This window comes from Mustelus asterias, chromosome 5, assembly GCF_964213995.1.
Source record: "Mustelus asterias chromosome 5, sMusAst1.hap1.1, whole genome shotgun sequence".
NCBI classification, from domain to species: domain Eukaryota; kingdom Metazoa; phylum Chordata; class Chondrichthyes; order Carcharhiniformes; family Triakidae; genus Mustelus; species Mustelus asterias.
The window spans coordinates 90,736,321-90,757,087 of record NC_135805.1 but is presented as its reverse complement, the minus strand read 5'-3'; the positions used below and the strand labels follow the sequence as shown (position 1 = coordinate 90,757,087).

Here is a 20,767-nt window from a genome sequence, read left to right as displayed (position 1 = left end):
ATTTCAGGTATAAGGATAGGAGTCTTCGTCAGTGGCTTGTCTCAGTGAGAGGCTTTATTGGAGTAGAAATGGCAGCCTACCATCGCTTTTCTCATGGCAGAGTCACATGACTGTGGCAAACTAGGTAGTACACTGAGTAAAATTTCATTTTCCAAACCTAAACATCCCCTTTTTAAATTGAACAAAAGGTACAAATATGCCCCTTTTTCTAGCAAGCAAAAACACGTGTATGCAGAATCTTGTGTGACTGTTAGTTACCCAAGTTACCCACTAAATACCCACTATTCTCATTAACAGTTGTTTGTTCTACTAATCAGTCATTGCACATGTTGTCTAGTTGTGGTCCATTGGGGAGTTGGGGGAGGGTGGGGGGTGCTCAGTAGTTACCAGGAGTTAGAACTGGTTTTAATCCTATTTAACTTTTCCTGGAGAACTATTTTATTAACTACTGTTTGTTCTACTAGTCAGTCATTGCACATGCATTACACACATAAGGGGGGATTTTCTGGCATCTCCATGGCATGTTTCTCACGGCAGAAGGTGGTACACTGTTTGCTACGACGTGATGTTCTGGTCCCACTGCTGTCAATGGGGTTCCTCATTTTTTAAACAGTGGCCCAAGTTCTAGATTCTCCCATAAGGGGAAATATCCTCTCCGTATCCACCCTGTCAAATCCCTTCAAGATCATATATGTTTCAATCAAGTTGCCTCTTACTCTTTTAAACTCCAGCAGATACAAGCCTAGCCTGTCCAGCCTTCCCTCATAAGACATCCTGTCCATCCAAGGTATTAGTTAAATAAACCTTTTCTGATCAACTATCAATGCCTTTACATCTTTCCTTAAATACTGTACACGGTATTCCAGATGTGGTCCCACCAATGTCCTGCAACTGAAGCATGCCCTCCTTACTCTTGTATTTTATTGCCCTTGCAATATATGATAATATTCTATTCGCTTTGCTCATTAAGGTTGGAGACTTTGGATGGTTTTGACTCACTTACCACAATAGTTCTCCAATTCTAACTCCCGGGTAACAATACTACTGTGCACCCACCTCCCCCAACTCCCCAATGGACCCCAACTAGACACCTAGCCACCCAACTACCCCCAAGATCCCTGGCCACACTCAGATCACCTGACTACCATCCCACTGCACAATTACCCCCCACCCTCTGACTACCCATGCAACTCACCTAACCTCATGACTGAACTGCCACTATGCCCCCAACTACTCCCCAAACACCCCCACCGCACCCCTCAACAGCCTCTCTGACCTGACTACACCTGCCAACCCCACTACCACCCTGGACCTCTGACCATTCCACAACTATTCAATTACCACCCCGACACTCCGACTACCCCTCGATTACCACCTGAACCCCTTACTAGCACCTTGACACACCAACCCGACTCCATGCCTAACCCCCTTCTCCCTTCCTACTGCACCACAGACCCTCAGATCCACTTTACCTCCTCACCCACTTCCCTAGCATCCTACCCACTCACCTATTAATTTACATGCTTACTTTCTCTCCATTGCTTGTCTAAGTGGCTTTAGACTTATCAGAATATGGCAGCCAGTGCCACAAAATGGAGGTGTGTCTTGGCTTCCCTGATGCTATTGCACTACAAAGGAAGGACTCTCGGACAGGAATTCTGAACGTTTGAGGAGGCCTGGCTTGGAAGACTGGACAACAAATGTGGACCTAAATCTAAAGCAAAATATTGGCTGTGTTTCTGGAACTAGTTTTGCTTGATGGAATCATAAGCACATGAACTTTAGAGAATGATCGTGTTGGTGTGCTACCTTCACCTTGAGGAATGGATGGGTGTTGGGGGATGGAGGATATGCCAGAATGCAGATAAGCATCCTGTTGCAGGAATTAGAGAGGAATGAAATGATTTTTAATTCATTATAACATACAATTTAATGTGGATTTCTATAATGTGTTTTACACATTGACTTACCAGAAACTAGGAAAATGCTTGTTCTCCAATAGGATTGAAACTTTCGATGAGTATTCAATGTCCTCAATATCGATCCTTGCACTCTGAGTTGGTTAAGATTCCACTTTGCACTTTTAGAGAGTGAAGTTGAACTCTACCTCAAGAATGGATAATCATTAACTGAAGGGTCCCAGCAATCAAAGTTCAAGGCAAATCAATTTGTGATAATTGAATGTTCAATATCTGGATGTTGGTATCAATCCACATTCAGCCAGTGTCGCACTCAATTGTTATTAATATGCTTTATAGGAGGAATTTTCAATCTGTAGCTCCACCGATTACTTCTCTAAGGTTTGATTTGCAGTTGCAGCAAGGAGATATTTATTCACATATCATTTTAACAAAAAAGGCATAAAAATACCAAAATATTTTAACTTTCCAAGAGTTGGAATAGAGTCAAGGCTATTTTTCATGGGTATGGATAATCTCTGCTCCCTAATTCTTGAGTTGTACTTTTTGCTTTAAATATTACTTCCTGTATCAAAGGCTTACCCACAACCTGTTCAATAAACCTAGACTGGGGACTCAACCTTCCTATGTATTGATTGGTTTGTTCTGGTAACTGCTGGACAAGAAAGTACCTGAAGCATTAAAGTCAAATGTTGATGCTTTAATGTAATGTAACTGAAAAAAGTACCAATGAAACAATTGATTAATGTTATTGTTATTGCCTGCTTCCTATACTTTCATGCTTGAGGTTTCTTTCTGTTGTAAGGCTCAAGAAAGAAAGTAAAGTACAGTAAGATAATGGTTACAGCCAATCGATAGAGAGTACACTTGAGTTCAAGGACACTTTGACAATGTTTTTGCAGCACATCCTTATCAATTCTGAATGTTTTTCATTGTTCCTTTGGTTACATCCCTACAAGAAATCCGCCAGTAGTTTTAACAATGGAATCGCTATTACGTGTGCAAAGTTAACCCTGATAGAGAGGATGCAACAGGTGTGTTATGCATTCAGTATTATTTGTGCCTCAGCATCTCACCTTGTCTTCCTTCCTCTTTGCCAGATATGAGCTTAGAGTGATAGTTTGGAATACAGATGAGGTTATCTTGGAAGACGATGATTACTTCACTGGAGAGAAATCTAGTGACATTTTTGTCAGGGGGTATGTACAGCTGTGTGACCTGTGTTGGTCGTGAAGTGCTTTTGTTTTCTAATTCCTCTTTGTTGCTTTTGTTGTTAACCAGTTATGAACTGCGTGTTATTATTTGGAACACTGATGACGTTGTTCTTGAAGATGATGCTTTCATGACAGGAGAGAAGATGTCAGACATCTATGTCAGGGGGTAATGATACCATTGCACGGCTCATTCCCCTCTATGCTGAGCAATCATTCATATCTCACCATACATTCCTGTAACATAGCTATTAGCAATTGCATTTAACTGCATTTCAAATCCATACCAAACATATTTTTGGTTCCTTTCAAAATTTGCTTGAAGTACAATGCAATATCCTGCATGAAGAAAAATTATGAAATAGCCCTTTTTTCATTCTTGTAACATCCAGCAACAATCCGAATAATTCTTGCTTTTGAGTTAGAAGTGGAATTCAGATTTGATGCAAGACCAATCAGCCACAGCTCAAACCCAAGAACATAAAATGTGAAAAAATGTCCGCAAGAAACATTAGTTGACTCATTAAAGCTGCAGATAACAGACGTGGATTCTCTCCTATGTATTTAGACTTCTGAGAGTGATGAAAATCCATGGGTAATTTTCTAAATTCCCTTAGAATTATAGAAGTTTTTAGTATAGAAGAAGGCCATTAAGTTCACTATATTTGTATCAGCACTATGTTAGGATACTTTAAAACAAAGTCACTCTTTTTTTTACCCATAGCTCTATATCATCCACTATTTTAAATATTTATCTTAAAAGATAAGGGGTCTCTCTCTCAACTACTTACAAAAATAAATACACAAAAGGATTACTTGCTACATAGAAACTGCATTTAATGATACATTATGCACATTAAATGTGAACTTACAAACTGTTTCCCTGATTAAAGTACAAAATGAAATTGCTGGATGGTTTTTATTGCATTGATGCCTTGCATTCATGCTCCAATAGTCCTCTCAGTTAGATTCCTCTTGCTCTGTCTGGTGACAATTTTAAATCGATGACCCCATGTCACTAACCCCACCCCCCATGCAAGCAAAGGAAATAGCCTTACCTGATCCTCTTTATCAAAACTATTCATAATTTAAAAGAAATTCCCACTCCCATTAAATTTCCTATAATCCAATAATCCCAGCATTTCAAGTGTCTTCTCATAAATATAGCTGTTCATTTCTGGTATTATGCTGGTGCTGTATATGGCCCAAGGTTATAATGTTGGCTTTCTAATGAGTTCTAAACTGCACAGTAATCTAAATCTGGGCAGACCCCTTAGTTCTTCAGTATTGAATTCTGGGTCCACCATTTATAAAACCCAAAATGTCATTGGCTTCAACAAGTTGCATTCGCAACTGTAGTTCCACGTCTCTCCTCTGAGTTTATTCCATTCTTTGTTTTGCTTGCCAAAATGCATTGCAGCATACTTTCCATTAAATTCCTCCATCGTCAATCTGCCCATTCTACAAATTCTCATGCGATATTTTATGGTCCACACACTCTAGTTTTGTGTCATCAGTAAATGTTAATATTGTGCTCAGTGAAGAAAAGGGGATCTAGTACTGAGCCCTGGTGTTACAATATTTCCAACCTTTCACCAGTCTTTCTGATTCCTGTCAGCTTTCTATTCATGTTAATACATTTACTCTTGTACTTTATTTTTTATTATAGGTTTCCTAAAATAGAATGTCTTTGTGTATGCCTACTCATGTCTGGAAATTAACATTGGAGAAGAATGATTAATTATTCTCAATGTAGCCTTCCACAATCTTCAAATGTAGTTTAATTTCAAAATCTCTCCTCACCATATCTTCCAGTTCACTATCTGACTTGTACAGCAAGCATCAAGTTATATAGAAGATACTGAATGAGCTGAGTATAAATTAATTTCAATTAGTGCTCCAATAGCATGCTTTACGTATTATTCTCTGGATCATTCTCTGAGTCTGTAACTATAGAACCCTACAAGTCTAGATTGGCCTTCTGATTAATATCCTGCCCTGGATGGGGATTTGATTATATTTTGTCTGATGTTGGAAGATTGTTATCAGACATTTTCACTTGACACAGATCCCCTTGTAGCTTAAGTGAAAATGCCTTCATTCATAACCATTTCAGAGATAATTTACAATGTACAAAAAATGATGAACACAGCACTGGCATGAGCAGAAGGTTGAAACCTAAAAGATTGGTACTTACTTAACTCAAACCGGTGGACTAAAGCACAAAAGCAGACTGCACAAAACTTGAAAACCTATAGAAAAAATAAACTAGCAGCTTTAGAGCTTGATGATTCAAGAGGGATGTTCGCTAATTTGATATAAATGCCAATCCATAAGTCTGGTTCATTTATATTAGTGGCAGCATCATTGCATTTCATGTTAGCCTGTTGGATTTTTATATACTTAGAATGTTAGTCTGAATGAAAATCATTCCTCTCCAGCATCTTCAGCCTGAAATATAAGCTTGGGTAATTTACTCCATGATACAAAGTGGATGAAATATATTTGTCCACTCTTATAACAGAGGCATTAAACAATCACCAGAATATAATTTGCAGACTTCAGTACACAAAACCAGGGCAAAGATTATAACTTGTCATGAATTTATATCTGAACTTACCTCATTATTGAAAATCAGTCATTAATTCAGTAATATGATAAAGAAATATAAATTAAGAGTGCAAAATATGACAAGATGTAACCTGAAAAAAACTACAAATATGATTGGTATGGTGTCAGTCGTAACAACATTTTAACATGCATTCTGATTATTTTTTCCAGAGAGCGGGTTTAATTTGTTTTTTTTTTCTGGCATGTCTGTACATGTTCCCTGCATGACCAGTGCTTAAATTAGCCTTGGGTGAAATATGCAGGATCGTAATTGTTCATAAAGAGCATGCAACAAAGTGACAAAAATATTTGCTTGTGGGTGCACGAGGACAAAAATGTCTTAAAACTTTAAGTTGGGGTCATTAGATTTTACTGGAATCTCCTGGTTTGACTCATTGTAGCACCCCCATAGTGCAATACTGTCTCTAAACAGTCAGATTGGATAAAAAAAAGTACACATTCTCAATATAGGACAAATTTCATACAGCGCCCATAGATGGATTATAGCAAACAATCATCTATTTTAATTCCTTTGGATGTAACTTATTTCCCTCAAAATAAAAATGAGTATGTTGTAATTCATAAAGGTAGCCAATAACATAAAGGAGGAATTTCTCATTCAGTATGTGGATGGCCCAACTAGAGAGGGGGCAAAACTTGACCTCCTCTTGGGAAATAACGAAGGGCAAGTGACAGAAGTGTTAGTGAGGGATCACTTTGGGACCGGTGACCATAATTCCATTAGTTTTAAGATAGCTATGGAGAATGATAGGACTGGTCCAAAAGTTAAAATTCTAAATTGGGGCAAGGCCAATTTTGATGGTATCAGACACAAACTTTCAACAGTTAATTGGGGAAGTCTGTGGGAAGGCAAAGCAACGTCTGGTAAGTGGGAAGCTTTCAAAAGTGTGTTAACCAGGATTCAGGGTAAGCACATTCCTCTTAGAGTGAAGGACAAGGCTGGTAGAAGTAGGAACCCTGGGTAACTCGGGATATTGAGGCCCTGGTCAAGAAGAAGAAGGAGGCACATGACATGCATAGGCAACTGGGATCAAGTGGATCCTTGAAGAGTATAGAGGATGTAGGAGTAGAGTTAAGAGAGAAATCAGGAGGGCAAAAAGGGGACACAAGATTGTTTTCACAGAAAAGGCAAAGGAGAATCCAAAGAGCTTCTACAAATACATAAAGGGCACAAGAGTAACAAGGGAGAGAGTAGGACCTCTTAAGGATCAATAAAGTCATCTATGTGCGGATCCACAAGAGATGGGTGAGATCCTAAATGAATATTTCTCATCAGTATTCACTGTTGAGAAAAGCATGGATGTTAGAGAACTTGGGGAAATAAATAGTGATGTCTTGAGGAGTGTGCATATAACAGAAAAGGAGGCACTGGAAGTCTTAAAGCGCATCAAGGTGGATAAATCCCTGGGACCTGATGAAGTGTATCCCAGGACATTGAAGGAGGCTAGGGAGGAAATTGTGGGCACCCCAGCAGAGATATTTGGATCATTGACAGCCACAGGTGAGGTGCTTGAAGATTGGAGGGTGGCAAATGTTGTGCCTTTGTTTAAGAAGGGCTGCAGGGAAAAGCCTGGGAACTTCAGGCTGGTGAGCCTCACATCTGTAGTGGGTAAGTTGTTAGAAGGTATTTTGAGATACAGGATCTACTGGCAATTAGAGACGCACAGACTGATTAGGGACAGTCAGCCTGGCTTTGTGAGTGGAAAAAAATATCTCTCAAATTTGATTGAGTTTTTTGAAGGGGTAACCAAGAAGGTAAATGAGGGCAATGCAGTTGATATCTACGTGAACTTTAGCAAGGCCTTTGACAAGGTACCGCATGGTAGGTTGTTGCATAAGGTTAAATCTCACAGGGTGAGATAGCCAAATGGATACAAAATTGGCTTGATGACAGAGGACAGAGGGTGGTTGTAGAGGGTTGGTTTTCAAACTGGAGACCTGTGACCAGTGGTGTGCCTCGGGGATCAGTGCTGGGTCCACTGTTATTTGTCATTTATATTAATGATTTGGATGAGAATTTAGTAGACATAGTAAGTTTGCAGATGACACCAAGATTGGTGGCATAGTGGACAGTGAAGAAGGTTATCTCAATTGCAATGGGATCTTGATCAATTGGGCCAGTGGGCTGACGAGTGGCAAATGGAGTTTAATTTAGATAAATGCAAGTTGATGCATTTTGGTAGATCGAACCAAGACAGGACTTACTCAGTTAATGGTAGGGCGTTGGGGAGAGTTAAAGAACAAAGAGAGGTTCATATCTCCTTGAAAGTGGAGTCACAGGTGGACAGAGTGGTGAAGGCATTAAGCATGCTTGATTTCATTGGTCAGAACATTGAATACAGGAGTTGGGATGTCTTGTTGAAGTTGTTCAAGACACTGGTGAGACCACGCTTGGAATACTGTGCACAGTTCTGGTTACCCTGTTATTAGAAAGGATATTATTAAACTAGGAAGAGTGCAGAAAAGATTTACGAGGATGCTACCGGGACTTGATGGTTTGAGTTATAAGGAGAGGCTGGATAGACTGTGACTTTTTTCTCTAGAGCATAGTAGGCTTAGGGGTGATCTGATAGAGGTCTATAAAATAATGAGGGGCATAGATCAGCTAAAAAGTCAATATCTTTACCCAAATGTAAGGGGAGTCTAAAACTAGAGGGCATAGATTTAAGGTGAGAGGGGGGAGATACAAAAGGGTCCAGAGAGGCAATTTTTTCTTAGGGGTTAAAAAAAGGGGCGGCTTGGACAAGTTGGGCCGAAGGGCCTGTTTCCATGCTGTAAACCCCTCTGACTCTATGACCATTCCCCTCCCGTAAGAGTCTGTGGTGAGCCACTTTCAGATATCTGCTGTCTCTGTAACGTATCATTGGAGGTTCATGAGAATAGTCGAGGTGGTTCACCCTGAAATTTTCTCTTCCTCCTCACAGGGTTGCAGCTACTTTCCAGTTGGTAGCTCAGCTAAGGTCAGAAGCCTATCAAGTATGAATAACAGGTACAAACCTGCGTGCTACTACACTGTGGCATATCACTTTATTGTAGGGTCATCTCACCATCATAATAAATTTGCATTTTTCCTTGCTTTGATTCCTCTTTGAAGCCTCCCCTATATCATTGGATGATTCTCCATCAGATTTTTGCCTGAACATTTTAGAAATAATAAAATGTTTTCAGAAGGCACAATAGCTTGCTGCTAATGGCATTTCTTTAAATTGATCATCATGGCCTGTTACTTAGGCTGGATAGATGGCACCTCCAGAGCAGTGGTTCTCAAACATTTTGGTTGAAGTACCCCTTTTCAAATGTATTAGTAATTATGGGACCCCCAAGTAAATTTAATATCATAATACTCATACTATGAAAGTGTTGCATGAAAAATATATTTTCCAAATGCTTTTAAGAAATCAGGCATTTACCTTGTACATCAGCAAGATGAATGTGCCGCACTGCAGAGTCTGTCTATCCTTTGCAAGAGCCCAGGGAAAGCAGAACACAGAGAAAGCCTTGGGAGAAAGCAAGAGGAAGTCATGCCACAGTAAGACCAGAAACCTGCGAAAAGCAGAGATTGGAGAAAGAGGAAGCATACGGAGTGTAGGAACTCGCAGAGGGAGGGAGCCTGAAGAAAGCAGAATGTGCTCTTGTGGAGCAGGGGTGAATTTGGAATATAGGGGAATCAGAACAGGCCTCTACCCACATCTCACTCATTTAATGGCAGCTGTATCCTGGCCAGTTGTCCACGTTGCCCATCTGTGGGTGAGCCTGGGTCATAAACCCCAGAAATGCTTCACGGATCCCCATTTGAAAACCTCTGCCTTCGAGCAAAGTAAACAATGTTTTTCAATTCATCCACATGAATAACACCTTCCAACAGGATGAAGAATTCAGAACATCCCAATCATGGAAACCAGTCAATTTCTCTACCAGCTATGGGAACATTTATATAGAGAGATAGTCCCATGGAAAGAACAAAATAACATGGAACCAAAGAGATTTGTTTTTTGCTAATTGTACTCCATAGGTTCGTGTTAATTTATAAGATGAAGAGAGAGCTAGCAAAATTGGGGAAATTCTAATGCTTTTGTGTTTGTTTCAGTTGTTGCTGTCATATAAACATGTTTAATGCCTAACTGGACGACATGTTTAGGCAATGGAATTGCCATGTTGCTTGCAACCAGTTCTAGTCATGCATGATTATGTGCAATACATTACCTAACAGTACCATCTGCAAAGAGGGGAGGTTGAGTTAGTTCAACTTATAAATAGTTAAAAGGCAATATTCCATATATTTACATTTTTTAAATTGCCTTATTTTTAACATCCATTTGCAGGGATCCCAACTGTAAACGTTTTCTAGTACGTTCACCAATATTTTATGAACTAATGGGATTGTATCTATTGATGCAGTAATCTGATTGCAGCAAAATCCTATTGTGAAGCATTTATAGAGACCCTCACAGGCTGGTGGGGACAAACCATGAAAGCACCATAGGTTTCAGTTGTTGTGCAACTTTGATATGGATTGAGTTGTGGAACAGATCAGTGCTACCAATAATTAACTTTAAATTGTATAAAAGCATTTAACCCTTTGAGAAGTGCAAGGTATTTTATATCTAATTAAAATGAACTAATTTTATTTCACTGAATGAATACTCCAGAAGGGAGAATGTCTCTAATTGTACTGACAATGGTCTTGGAAGTTGTTGACACTCCTGATGAGTAGTATCATTTGCTTGGCTCCTTGTTGAAACAAAAGGTAATCTTAAAAAGATAATTTTGTTGGAAACAAGCTAGCCATTTCAGACTGCTCCAACAGCAACATAAATTAATTGAGCATGATAACACGTTAGGATTAGTACTCAAAGGGTGAAATGAAATGAAGTCCACAGAATATTTCCTTTTTAATGTTATTTTCTCTTTCCATTAAAAATGAACAATTTGTCGATCAATCGTTTGTTTCTTAGAATCCCAGGAATATTATCTTTTGGCATGGGCTATGTCAAACAATGATTATGTTCTCTTAGTTTATGTACTGTTACTCTAACAGCAGCTTTACTGTGTTGAGAGGTATGTTCTTTGAGCTTGTGAATCTTTTCACACAGAAAGACACCAGCTGACTGATTTCATACCAGAACAAATTTTCCGATCCGCATCAAGTTCACCTTCAAATTCATAATCCTCATTGAACAAGTCAGTATCTAACCGGAATCACATTATGGATGTTGCTAACAACTGGAAAAATAGCCAGTAAAGCTTTTTCCCGGTTAATTTTAAAATAATTTCATCCTACACAGCATAAAATGAAGTTTTTCATCTTCCACAGAAAATATACCTCAAAACACAGAGTTGCTGTAATGGTGGTGTTAGATGTTGCAGTTAGGTATTAAGTTGACTTTGCTTGGAGGTGAAATGCTTGCTGCATGTTTTTTGGGGAATGCATGACTGATGAAAATGTATATCATTGCTGACATACAAGGTTGATAAAGAGACCTAATCCTTTCCAAAAACTCATAATGACAGCATCATAAAACTCTTGATCATAACCTTTCAGCCATTTTTTCACTCAGACATCATGATGTTCTTGAATTGTCAAGATGGTCATTACATTCACTTTTGGGATAGAAGTATGGGTGGAGAATATTTTCCATGAGCAATAACTATTGACTTCTCGATGAAAAGGCCTAAACATCAAGATTGGATTGTAGACAAGGTCACTGCAGTGAAATCTTTATTTCAGTTCATGAATTTGAGATCTTAATGAGCTTTGCCTACTGGGATGTGGAAAGTCAATTTTACAACAGAGATAAATTCTCAGTATTACTAAAGAGAATGCTACAGGTAGGTTTTACTATAGAACCTCTCAGACTTTCACTGCAGAGAAGGACAAGACAACTGGTGCTTGGGAACACCTTCATGTCCGAATTCCCCTCCAAGTCACACGTGTTTCCTGAAGATATATATTGCTGTTTCTTCATCATTGTTGAGCAAAAATCCTGGAACCTCCTTCCTAATGACACCGAGGGATTGCTTGCACCACATAGACTGTAGTAGATCAAAAAATAGGCTCACCACCACCTCCTCAATGGCAAGTAGGGACAGCAATAAATACTGGCCTTGGCAGTGACACCTGTTTCTCTGGAATAATTTTTGCAACAATTAGATATAGATTTTTCAGTTTATGCATTTTAAGGTAAATTATTACTAATGACCCCAAGCCATAATTGGTGTTGGTAAGTTAGTTGGTTGTAAGGGTCAATTTTCCACATCCCCATCACATTTTTTTAATATCTCAGAAGCTAGCTGAGACCTGCCAAGCTTGCCAAAAGATACTTCCTATCTGACAATAGAAAATGTGACTTCTGTGGGTAAAATCATTACATCTTCTGTTCTACTTTGAAGATTAGCAAACAATTTTTTTAAAAACTCCCACTGTAGCTGGTGACATTGCAAAGAACCTTAGAATTCAAATCCAACAAGATCTTGTTTTCTTTTCACTTTTCACCAGAGGACTCTGAGGAGCACAAAGTACAAATAATGGAAGCAACTCAATTAGCAGGCAATGCAATCATTTACAGAGTTCAGTGATGTTAATGATGGTATAAACAACCTCACTGCAGTGTTGGTTCATATATCTGACTAAAGCTGATGTCAGCTGACAGTATCACTGCAGTTGTTAAAATATTCTAGATTCACTTTTTGTGCACAGTATGAAAGTCATCTATGAAACTGCTTGATGGTGTATTCTGGAGGAATAAGATCAAATGGGCTGAAAGGCTAGAAATAGGTTTTACTATAGCATCTCTCAGACCTCCACTACATAGCAACAGATGCATGGGACCACCATTATATCCAATTTCCCTTCCAAGTCACATGCCTTTATCAAAACCTAATTTGCGATCATCACAGCACATTTTTAAAAATCTCATCCACCATTCAGGGCAGATAAATGTTGCTATGCATAGCCATGTACAAAATGTGAACAATTTCCTCCAATTTGGACCCAGGCATAATTTGGATCATTCTTTCGAATCAACAGTCAAAATGCAAAATCTCCTGAAGGAAAATTGCAGACAACATTTTTTTTGGTTCGGGGAGCAATTAATTAAATCATTTGCCTGCTTTCATGTGTTACGGTTGTTTGGGTGTTTCTTGTAGCTGGCTGAAAGGGCAGCAGGAGGACAAGCAGGACACTGATGTACATTATCACTCACTGACTGGCGAAGGCAACTTCAACTGGCGGTTTATCTTCCCCTTTGATTACTTGATGGCTGAGGAGAAGATTGTCATCTCCAAGAAGGAATCCATGTTTTCTTGGGATGAGACCGAGTACAAGATCCCAGCTCGTCTAACGCTGCAAGTGTGGGATGCTGACCACTTCTCAGCTGATGATTTCCTTGGTATGTTTTAATCTTGTTTCTTTGTGCCACCCTACTGAGACATTAAATCTGGGATTTTTAAATCCAGGACTTTCTATGGATAGCTAGTCTGAATGTATGTTTATCATTAAGAATGTTTATTCTCCTGTGACATGGTTCTATCCATAGAAAGAGGGGAAATAATCCCTTAGCCTCCTGCCCTGACAGATTGACACCAATAATATCCACCTATAAACCGTCAGGATACACTAAACACTTTCAAATTAGATACATATCCCCATCCTCCACCCTCTGTAACTTCAGCCTATGTAAAACTTTGTTTCCTGTACCTTATTCTGCACCAAATCCTGATCACGCGTCACTCCTGTCCTCCTTGATCTACATTGACTCCTGGTCCTCCAATGCCTCCAAATTAAAATTCTCACCTTTTGTGTTTAAATCCCTTCAGGGCTTTGCCCCTCCCAATCTCTGTAAATAGTTCTAGACTTATTAATCCCCCTGAATTCTCTACTCCATCCCTCTGTTTGATTCACCAGTGACAGCCACCAGGATCCCATCCTCCCTAAACACTTCAGCCTTTCCATCATCTTTTTCCTCTTTAAGATCATTTTGGGGAAAAAACACACCTCCTCAACCAAGCTTTTGTTCATCCCTTCTAATACGTCCTCTGACTCAGTATCAGGTTTTTTTACGTGACTCTCTTTTAAATAATTTGGGACAGTTTTCTTCTGTTAAATTCACTCGTTGGATAGTAAGAATCAACCTTCAGATTTTTCTATACATTGAGTCTGGTTTGATTCAAAAAATTTTAAAGTTGAATTGAACTAGAACATCAAAGCAATAAAGTAACTTGAGATTAAAGATTACGGTTTACTTTTCAATCTACATCACCTGTACGAGCTGCAAGGAAGCCTAGAAACTTCGGGAAAATGATCAAACTTCCAAACTTGCGGTTATAACAAATGGGAGAACTGCAGAACTTCACCTGCACCACACCCACTGCACTGACTTCTAATCAAGTAGATTGATCAAGCCCAGCGTAAACAATAAAAATGTATCACAAATGAGTTATAAAGTATCAAATACAGACGCAGTTAGAATTCCTCTGCTAATTCTGTTGGAAAATACACACAATACAGGAACATGTCTGATAATCCTTTCATATCTAACTTTTTGAGATTCTTTCCTTTGTTGTTAATTTGATGTTGCAAAATTAATTATTTTTAAACATTGATCATGTTCCTCTTAGGTTTCAAATACACTGTTCTACGTGACTATTTCCCCTACCCTGCATTTCCAGTGTTGAACTCAATATTCATCACACTATCATTTTATTTCATTCTTTCTCAGGACTTCAAAATTATGCAACTCACACCTTGTTCATCTGTGTCTTCACTTCCCTTCTTACAATTTGCAGGCTTTTAAACCTCAACTTTATGTCATGTGATCACTGTTTCTTCTTTTATCCTGTTGCCTTTCCTATTCTTTTGAACTCTGAAACCATTGCTTTGCAAAATTTTATTTATTTATTAGTGTCACAAGTAGGTTTACATTAACACTGCGATGAAGTTACTGTGAAAATCCCCTAGTCGCCACACTCCGGCACCTGTTTGGGTACACTGAGGGAGAATTTAGCATGGTCAGTGCACCTAACCAGCACATCTTTCAGACTGTGGGAGGAAACCGGAGCACCCGGAGGAAACCCATGCAGACACAGAGAGAAAGTGCAAACTCCACGCAGACAGTGACCCAAGGCCGGAATCAAATTTGGTCCCTGGTGCTGTTAGATAGTAGTGCTAACCACTGTGCCACCCCAAAATGCTGCATGTGGTGTATTCAACTGGACAGGTCTTGAATCTCCCAGTGTTAATCCTGATCTGTGCAGAGTTAGTCCACATCAACCAATGTGGCAGTGAAGTTGCTGCAGGCGGTTTCATCGCCCCTGGACACTGAATCATGATTGTAAAGCAGGTGGGATGGGGAATGGAAGCGTGGCCAGGAGCAAAATTTCACCCTGAGTGGAATCAGATGAACATTATATATTGTTTGTCCATGTTGACGGTGAACAGTAGTGGCAGATTTACTCTGAAGTCCTGATCATGGCTGCATGTTAGTTCCAGAATATCCAGGAACTTAACCAGGAACAGGAAAGGGGAAAGGTAGGGGGTAATATCACATTCTCAAACCTGCTACACTTACACCATTGATAGGAATGACAACACACCAAGAATATCCTGAAAAATCACTAAAAAGAAAATAGTTTATGTTTTCATTTTATTTGGCCACTTCAGTTCAGAAACTGTTGGAGATGGGAAAAATCAGCCTGATTGACTGGGTGGGTTGACATATATGCACCCAGAGTAGAAAACATCAGTTGCTGATACTGTGGAAATATTGGTGCCTGCAGATACTTTACCAGGTTTCTAAACACTGTTCATCATTGTGATGCATTGCTAAATATTTTTGCTTTACATCGAGAAGATTTTGCTTCCAAATTAATTTCGGATTTCTTGAACAATCAGTTGGCATTATAAGGCTTTCCCCAGCAGCCAGTGTGTATAATCCTGCACTTCATAGAATCCCTATAGCGAAGAGGGAGGCCATTCAGCCCATACAGTCTGCACCGACTCTCTGGCAGAGTATGTTACAGTAAGAAGTCTAACAACATCAGGTTAAAGTCCAACAGGTTTATTTGGTAGCAAGTATGTTACCCAGGCCCTCTCCCATTACCCCACACATTTACCATGGCCAATCCATCTAACTATCTAACACCTAAATATCTTGGGACACTAGGGCAATTTAGCATGGCCAATCCACCTAACCTGCACATTTTTGGACTGTGAAGGAAACTGGAGCACCCAGAGGAAACCCACGTAGACACAGGGAGAACGTGCAAACTCCACACAGGCAGTCAGTCACCCAAGACCAGAACGGAACCCGGGTCCCTGGTGCTGTGAGACAGCAGTGCTAACCACTGTGCTGCCCTCATGTCCCTCGTAATCAATAATACTGCAGCTGTGTGACAGTCACTGCTTAGCTCGTTTAATTAAATTCAATGTTCTTGATGAGTTGGTGCCTCATTTCTGTGATTCAGTGGCAACAGAAAAACCTTCACCTTAGGAATTTGTTCAAGGTTGACACCAGAAACCTGGTACTGTTCTACACAAAGGCACCTAGTTGTCAAAAGTCATTCAACAATGTTAATGACATAATTAACAAAGAGGCATTTCTTTAACGAGGCAGTTTTCCTTAACCTGGTTGTTACTTCTTCCATTGTTCATTTTCCTGGCAGGTGCGATTGAATTGGATCTGAACAGATTCACACGTGGAGCAAAAACAGCCAAGCTATGCACAATTGAAATGGCTACAGATGAAGCTGCTTTTCCCACAGTCTCTATTTTTAAACAGAAGAGGGTGAAAGGCTGGTGGCCATTTGTGGCAAGAAATGAAAATGATGAAATGGAGCTTACAGTAAGAAATTTACTGTTTCAAAGTTCTAAATAGAGTTTGTCTCTTATTTTTAAAAAATGGCCACATTGATGCTAAAGAATCCGATTTGTCTAAAACGTATAAAATACACACTCTCAATATATTTTCTCTTACCAGTGGAAGCCTGGTAAAAAGGAAGGAAGTAACATTTCATTATAACAGTATTAGTTTACAAACTGGAGTCTCCTTCAGCAATCGTGGTGTTTCATCGTTGATAACAGTGACCTGTTTGCAGTCCCCTTAATACATTGTTAATGGAGATACATGTCTTTTCTACTGTCCAAACCCACAGCACCATCTTTGTTCCATTGAATACCTAAAGGCGCTTCCAGTCAGGTTATTCTAAAGAGGATTCCTTACGTTTTGTTCAAACAAAAAATGTAAAAAAAGCTGCAGATGCTGGAAATTTGAAATAAGGGAAAATGCTGGTAACACTCAGCAGATTACCTGTGGAGAGGTTTGATAATGCAGCAAATGGGGAGTCCCACCCTTCCCCGACTAATACTAGCTGCTGAAGCTTGGAAACCCATTAAGATTTATATCAGATAAACTTTACCAAAATGAAGGTTGGGAATGAGTTGCTCACAACAAACAGTCAAATATTTCATCTCGGGTAGGTGAAACAAAAATGTTCAGGCTGGATTTAGTGGCCAGTGGAAAACAAACCAGCGCTCGCCACTGACCTCAAAGAAAGGTGATCTCTGCAGCATGGAGTTCCCCTTTCCTCTCATCAGTTTCTACCTGATGGAATGTCAGAATGCCATCAAGCAGGGTAAATAGTCAATTACATTGAAGTATTCCAGCAAACCAATAAACAGAAACTTCTGAATCCCTTCACTTTTAATTTTGGTGAAATAAGGGTTTGGTTTAAACACCATAGGACTAAGGTAGGAGCTAAAATATAATAAAGACTTTTTAAGTATGTATATATATATTTAAATACTTGTGGCTGAATTTGCACAGCAATGGAGAGGGTCTCTAGCTTCTCCAAAATGGTGCCATAGGCCTGATTCCAGAAGTCCCGCCCCCATGCCCAGCACCCACCATTTCTGGTGGGGGGAGGGAACTAGGAAATGGGAGCAGGTTGCACTTTGCATATCCATTCCTATCAGGAGAAAGTCTAACATTAGCAGAGTTCTTTGATGGTTAAAAAAAACCTTTTTTATGGGTCCGAAGACACCTGTGGGAGAGGTAAGGTGTCCTTTGGGAGATGTCAAGTGCCCATTGGGATTGCTAAAATTAGACTTGAATGTGTGTGAAAAGTGAATAAACTCATTGGAACTGTCAAGCTGTCAAGGAAGTGTCAAGGGAGCTGTCAAAGCTCATTTGAACCGTCAATTTGTCAAGGCATTTAAATCTCCTTTATTTAAATTGACAAAAAAAATCAATGCTTGCTATTTCATTCTGTCTGTTGACATAAGTCTAAGGGATATCCCAATAGATTTTGTGCTGCATGACTGATTTCACAACCTATATGTATCACAGTTAGGTGCCTGTCAGTTCAGTTTAATTGATAGCTCCAAATGCTTATAAAGTATTTAATCTTAGGATATGACTAAAATGTGTGTTTTTATAAGGGATGAAGTGCTTGAAGGAATTTAAATGTAGTGAATGGGTTTTTATCAATGATATTCTTAAGTGAATTAATCAATAGACACTTAGAACTTTATTTGATTTCCTCTCATCATGCATCCTGAGGTCTGCCATAGTGGATACTGAGTCAGTTGGCATGGGTGGTATAAAGGCAAAAGGTGGTGGGTGGAGGGCATAGGTTGACATGAGTTGCCACTGTCAGGATTAAGGCTGCAAATGGCCATGGAGGGTTGGTAGAGAGGCATAGAATGTCATGGGAGATATGAGGGGCCAATGGGTGGTGGTGGATGCATAGATGGCATGGATCGGCATGAATGGAGCATGGGGTGTATGTGGCAGTGGAAGAGGGTGAGGGTCAGAGTTTTTTTGCAGCTACGATAAAGTGCTGGATCACAGAGGCTGGCCTTTCACCCAGCTTGTCTCCATACTCGTATGTGTTGTGGTTGGTGGGGGTGAAAATTGTGACATGGTCTCCACAATTACAATGTAACAACTACCAAGTCACTGTTTTATTACATTGGACGCAGTGTGACCAAGAACGAATGAGAAACAAAAAAGAAATCCTAATTTCAAAAGATAAGAATACCACCTAATAAATTACGACAAACTTGAACAGTATTCTTACTTTGCCCCATATTAAGTTTTGTATCCAGACAAGAGGACACCCGTTTGGCAGCTGGATATCAGCACTCCTCTGCACTATGAACCGTGGCTGAATTCCTCAGGTCAAGTGTTTCCACTGTAAACATGGTATTCACAGTAAGAAGTTTAACAACACCAGGTTAAAGTCCAACAGGTTTATTTGGTAGCAAAAGCCACACAAGCTTTCAGAGCTCCATGGTATTCACCAGCACCTGGAATTAACTCTCACAAAGTGACCTTCACTTCATACTCGGTGAAAGAACCATTCACCATTCACCAGATTGTTCTTTTTTCAGGGTAAAGTGGAGGCTGAGTTACACTTGTTGACAGCAGAAGAAGCTGAGAAGAGCCCTGCAGGCCTCGCTCGCAATGAGCCAGAGCCACTGGAGAAGCCAAAGTAAGTGCATCTCCGTTTGAATTACAGTTTATGTCTCAGTAATGTCACTAAGCATTTACTGAGTCATTTGAGGGATATGCCAAAAATACAATTCTTTTTCTGATAATATTTGGGAGTACCAGGTCAGAATTTTTGCAGACACAAGTATTTTTTTTAAAAGGGTTCTGATTTAACTTTTCTGATCTGTTTTATTACTTTATACTCATAGTTTTTAAAAGTTGGATAAAGCATGATAAAAATAGCATACTGAAAATTTTCTATTCCTTTCAAAAGAGCTTCAACATCTATAAGGTATTATAATATTGCTGTTCAAATTAGCCACTGAAGTCATTTACTGTGGGGTTTAAATGGTTGATATTCTGAGGCAGATGGCTAACAGGTAGTTAACAAGATACTTATAAACCAGCAGCGGTCATAAAGGAATAGGTTGACTTGCAACACCTGATGATCTCCCCTCTGTGTCTAATACACCTCTAAACTAGGTTCTTGACGTTCTAACTCCTCCAACATCCAAACGTCCTAATCATAAGTCTCCAGTTTTCATTTGCCTGAATATTAAATATTTATTTAAATTAAATATATTTGCGATTTCTATTAATGATTTGGATGCAGGGACCAAATTTGTAGGAAAGCAAGTTGTGAAGAGGATCCAAAGAGTCTGAAAAGAGGTTTAGATGGGTTGAGTGGACAAGAATTTTGCAGATGTATTATGAGGGAAAAAGCGAGGTTGTCTGTTTCAGCAGGAAGAGTAAAGAAACAGAATATTGGCCCAAATCTTCTTAAGTCCTGAGCCATGAAATCTGTAATTAAGTTTGTGTTCACATCGTGACCCAAGGAAGTGCTGACATAGGCACAGGCATTGCAATTGTCCAGGAAATTTAAACTTCCGATGGACAGATTTGCATTGATGGGACCGTCCACGAAAGGGTCATAGACTTAGGCCAGATACTTACCAGGAAACTTACCCTGGAAATGTTAAACTCATTAATACGTGGTCTAACACAGATATTAGCCAGCATTTCTGAAATGAGTACCATAACTAACCCATCTAATCACTTGCCCAATCCAACCCCAACTCTCTCTCCCACCACTTCCCCCAACCTAACTCCCAGCCCAGACCACACCCTAGACCTAACTGCTAACTCACTCACCCATTCACCCCTTCCCACCCATTCACTCATCCCCTCCACCCACTTACACACTCACTCACTTGCATTCATTCATTAAAATAATTGTGACCATTAAAAACTGAACCAAACATGACAGCTCTAAAAAAATAGGGCATAGCCTCTCCTTCCTATGACTCTCCTGTGCTTACTGGACTTACCCTGAAGAGACTGTTCTGCCTCAGCCGGGATCAGAAGTCCCAGCTGGAAGTGGGCAATTCTGTGGGCGCGTAGAAAACTTTGTGGGCAGCAGCAATGACTGGAAGATCTGGGTCATCATTTAAAGGGAGAGACTTGGCAAAATGCTCCAGTACAGAGCGACCTGGGTGTCTTTGTACATGAATCACAAAAC

At 39.7% G+C, this 20,767-nt stretch overlaps 1 protein-coding gene across 1 annotated transcript in view; it reads left to right on the top strand.

Annotated features, from left to right (window-relative positions):
- The window catches only part of otofa (otoferlin a), a 379,834-nt gene that overhangs the window by 349,148 nt on the left and 9,919 nt on the right, over nucleotides 1–20,767 (top strand). Inside the window, exons 43-46 of the mRNA XM_078213737.1 lie at nucleotides 3,020–3,118; nucleotides 12,908–13,149; nucleotides 16,421–16,599; nucleotides 19,149–19,249. Of these exons, the coding sequence (XP_078069863.1) occupies nucleotides 3,020–3,118; nucleotides 12,908–13,149; nucleotides 16,421–16,599; nucleotides 19,149–19,249 (621 nt within the window). The remainder of the gene's footprint in view (nucleotides 1–3,019; nucleotides 3,119–12,907; nucleotides 13,150–16,420; nucleotides 16,600–19,148; nucleotides 19,250–20,767) is intronic.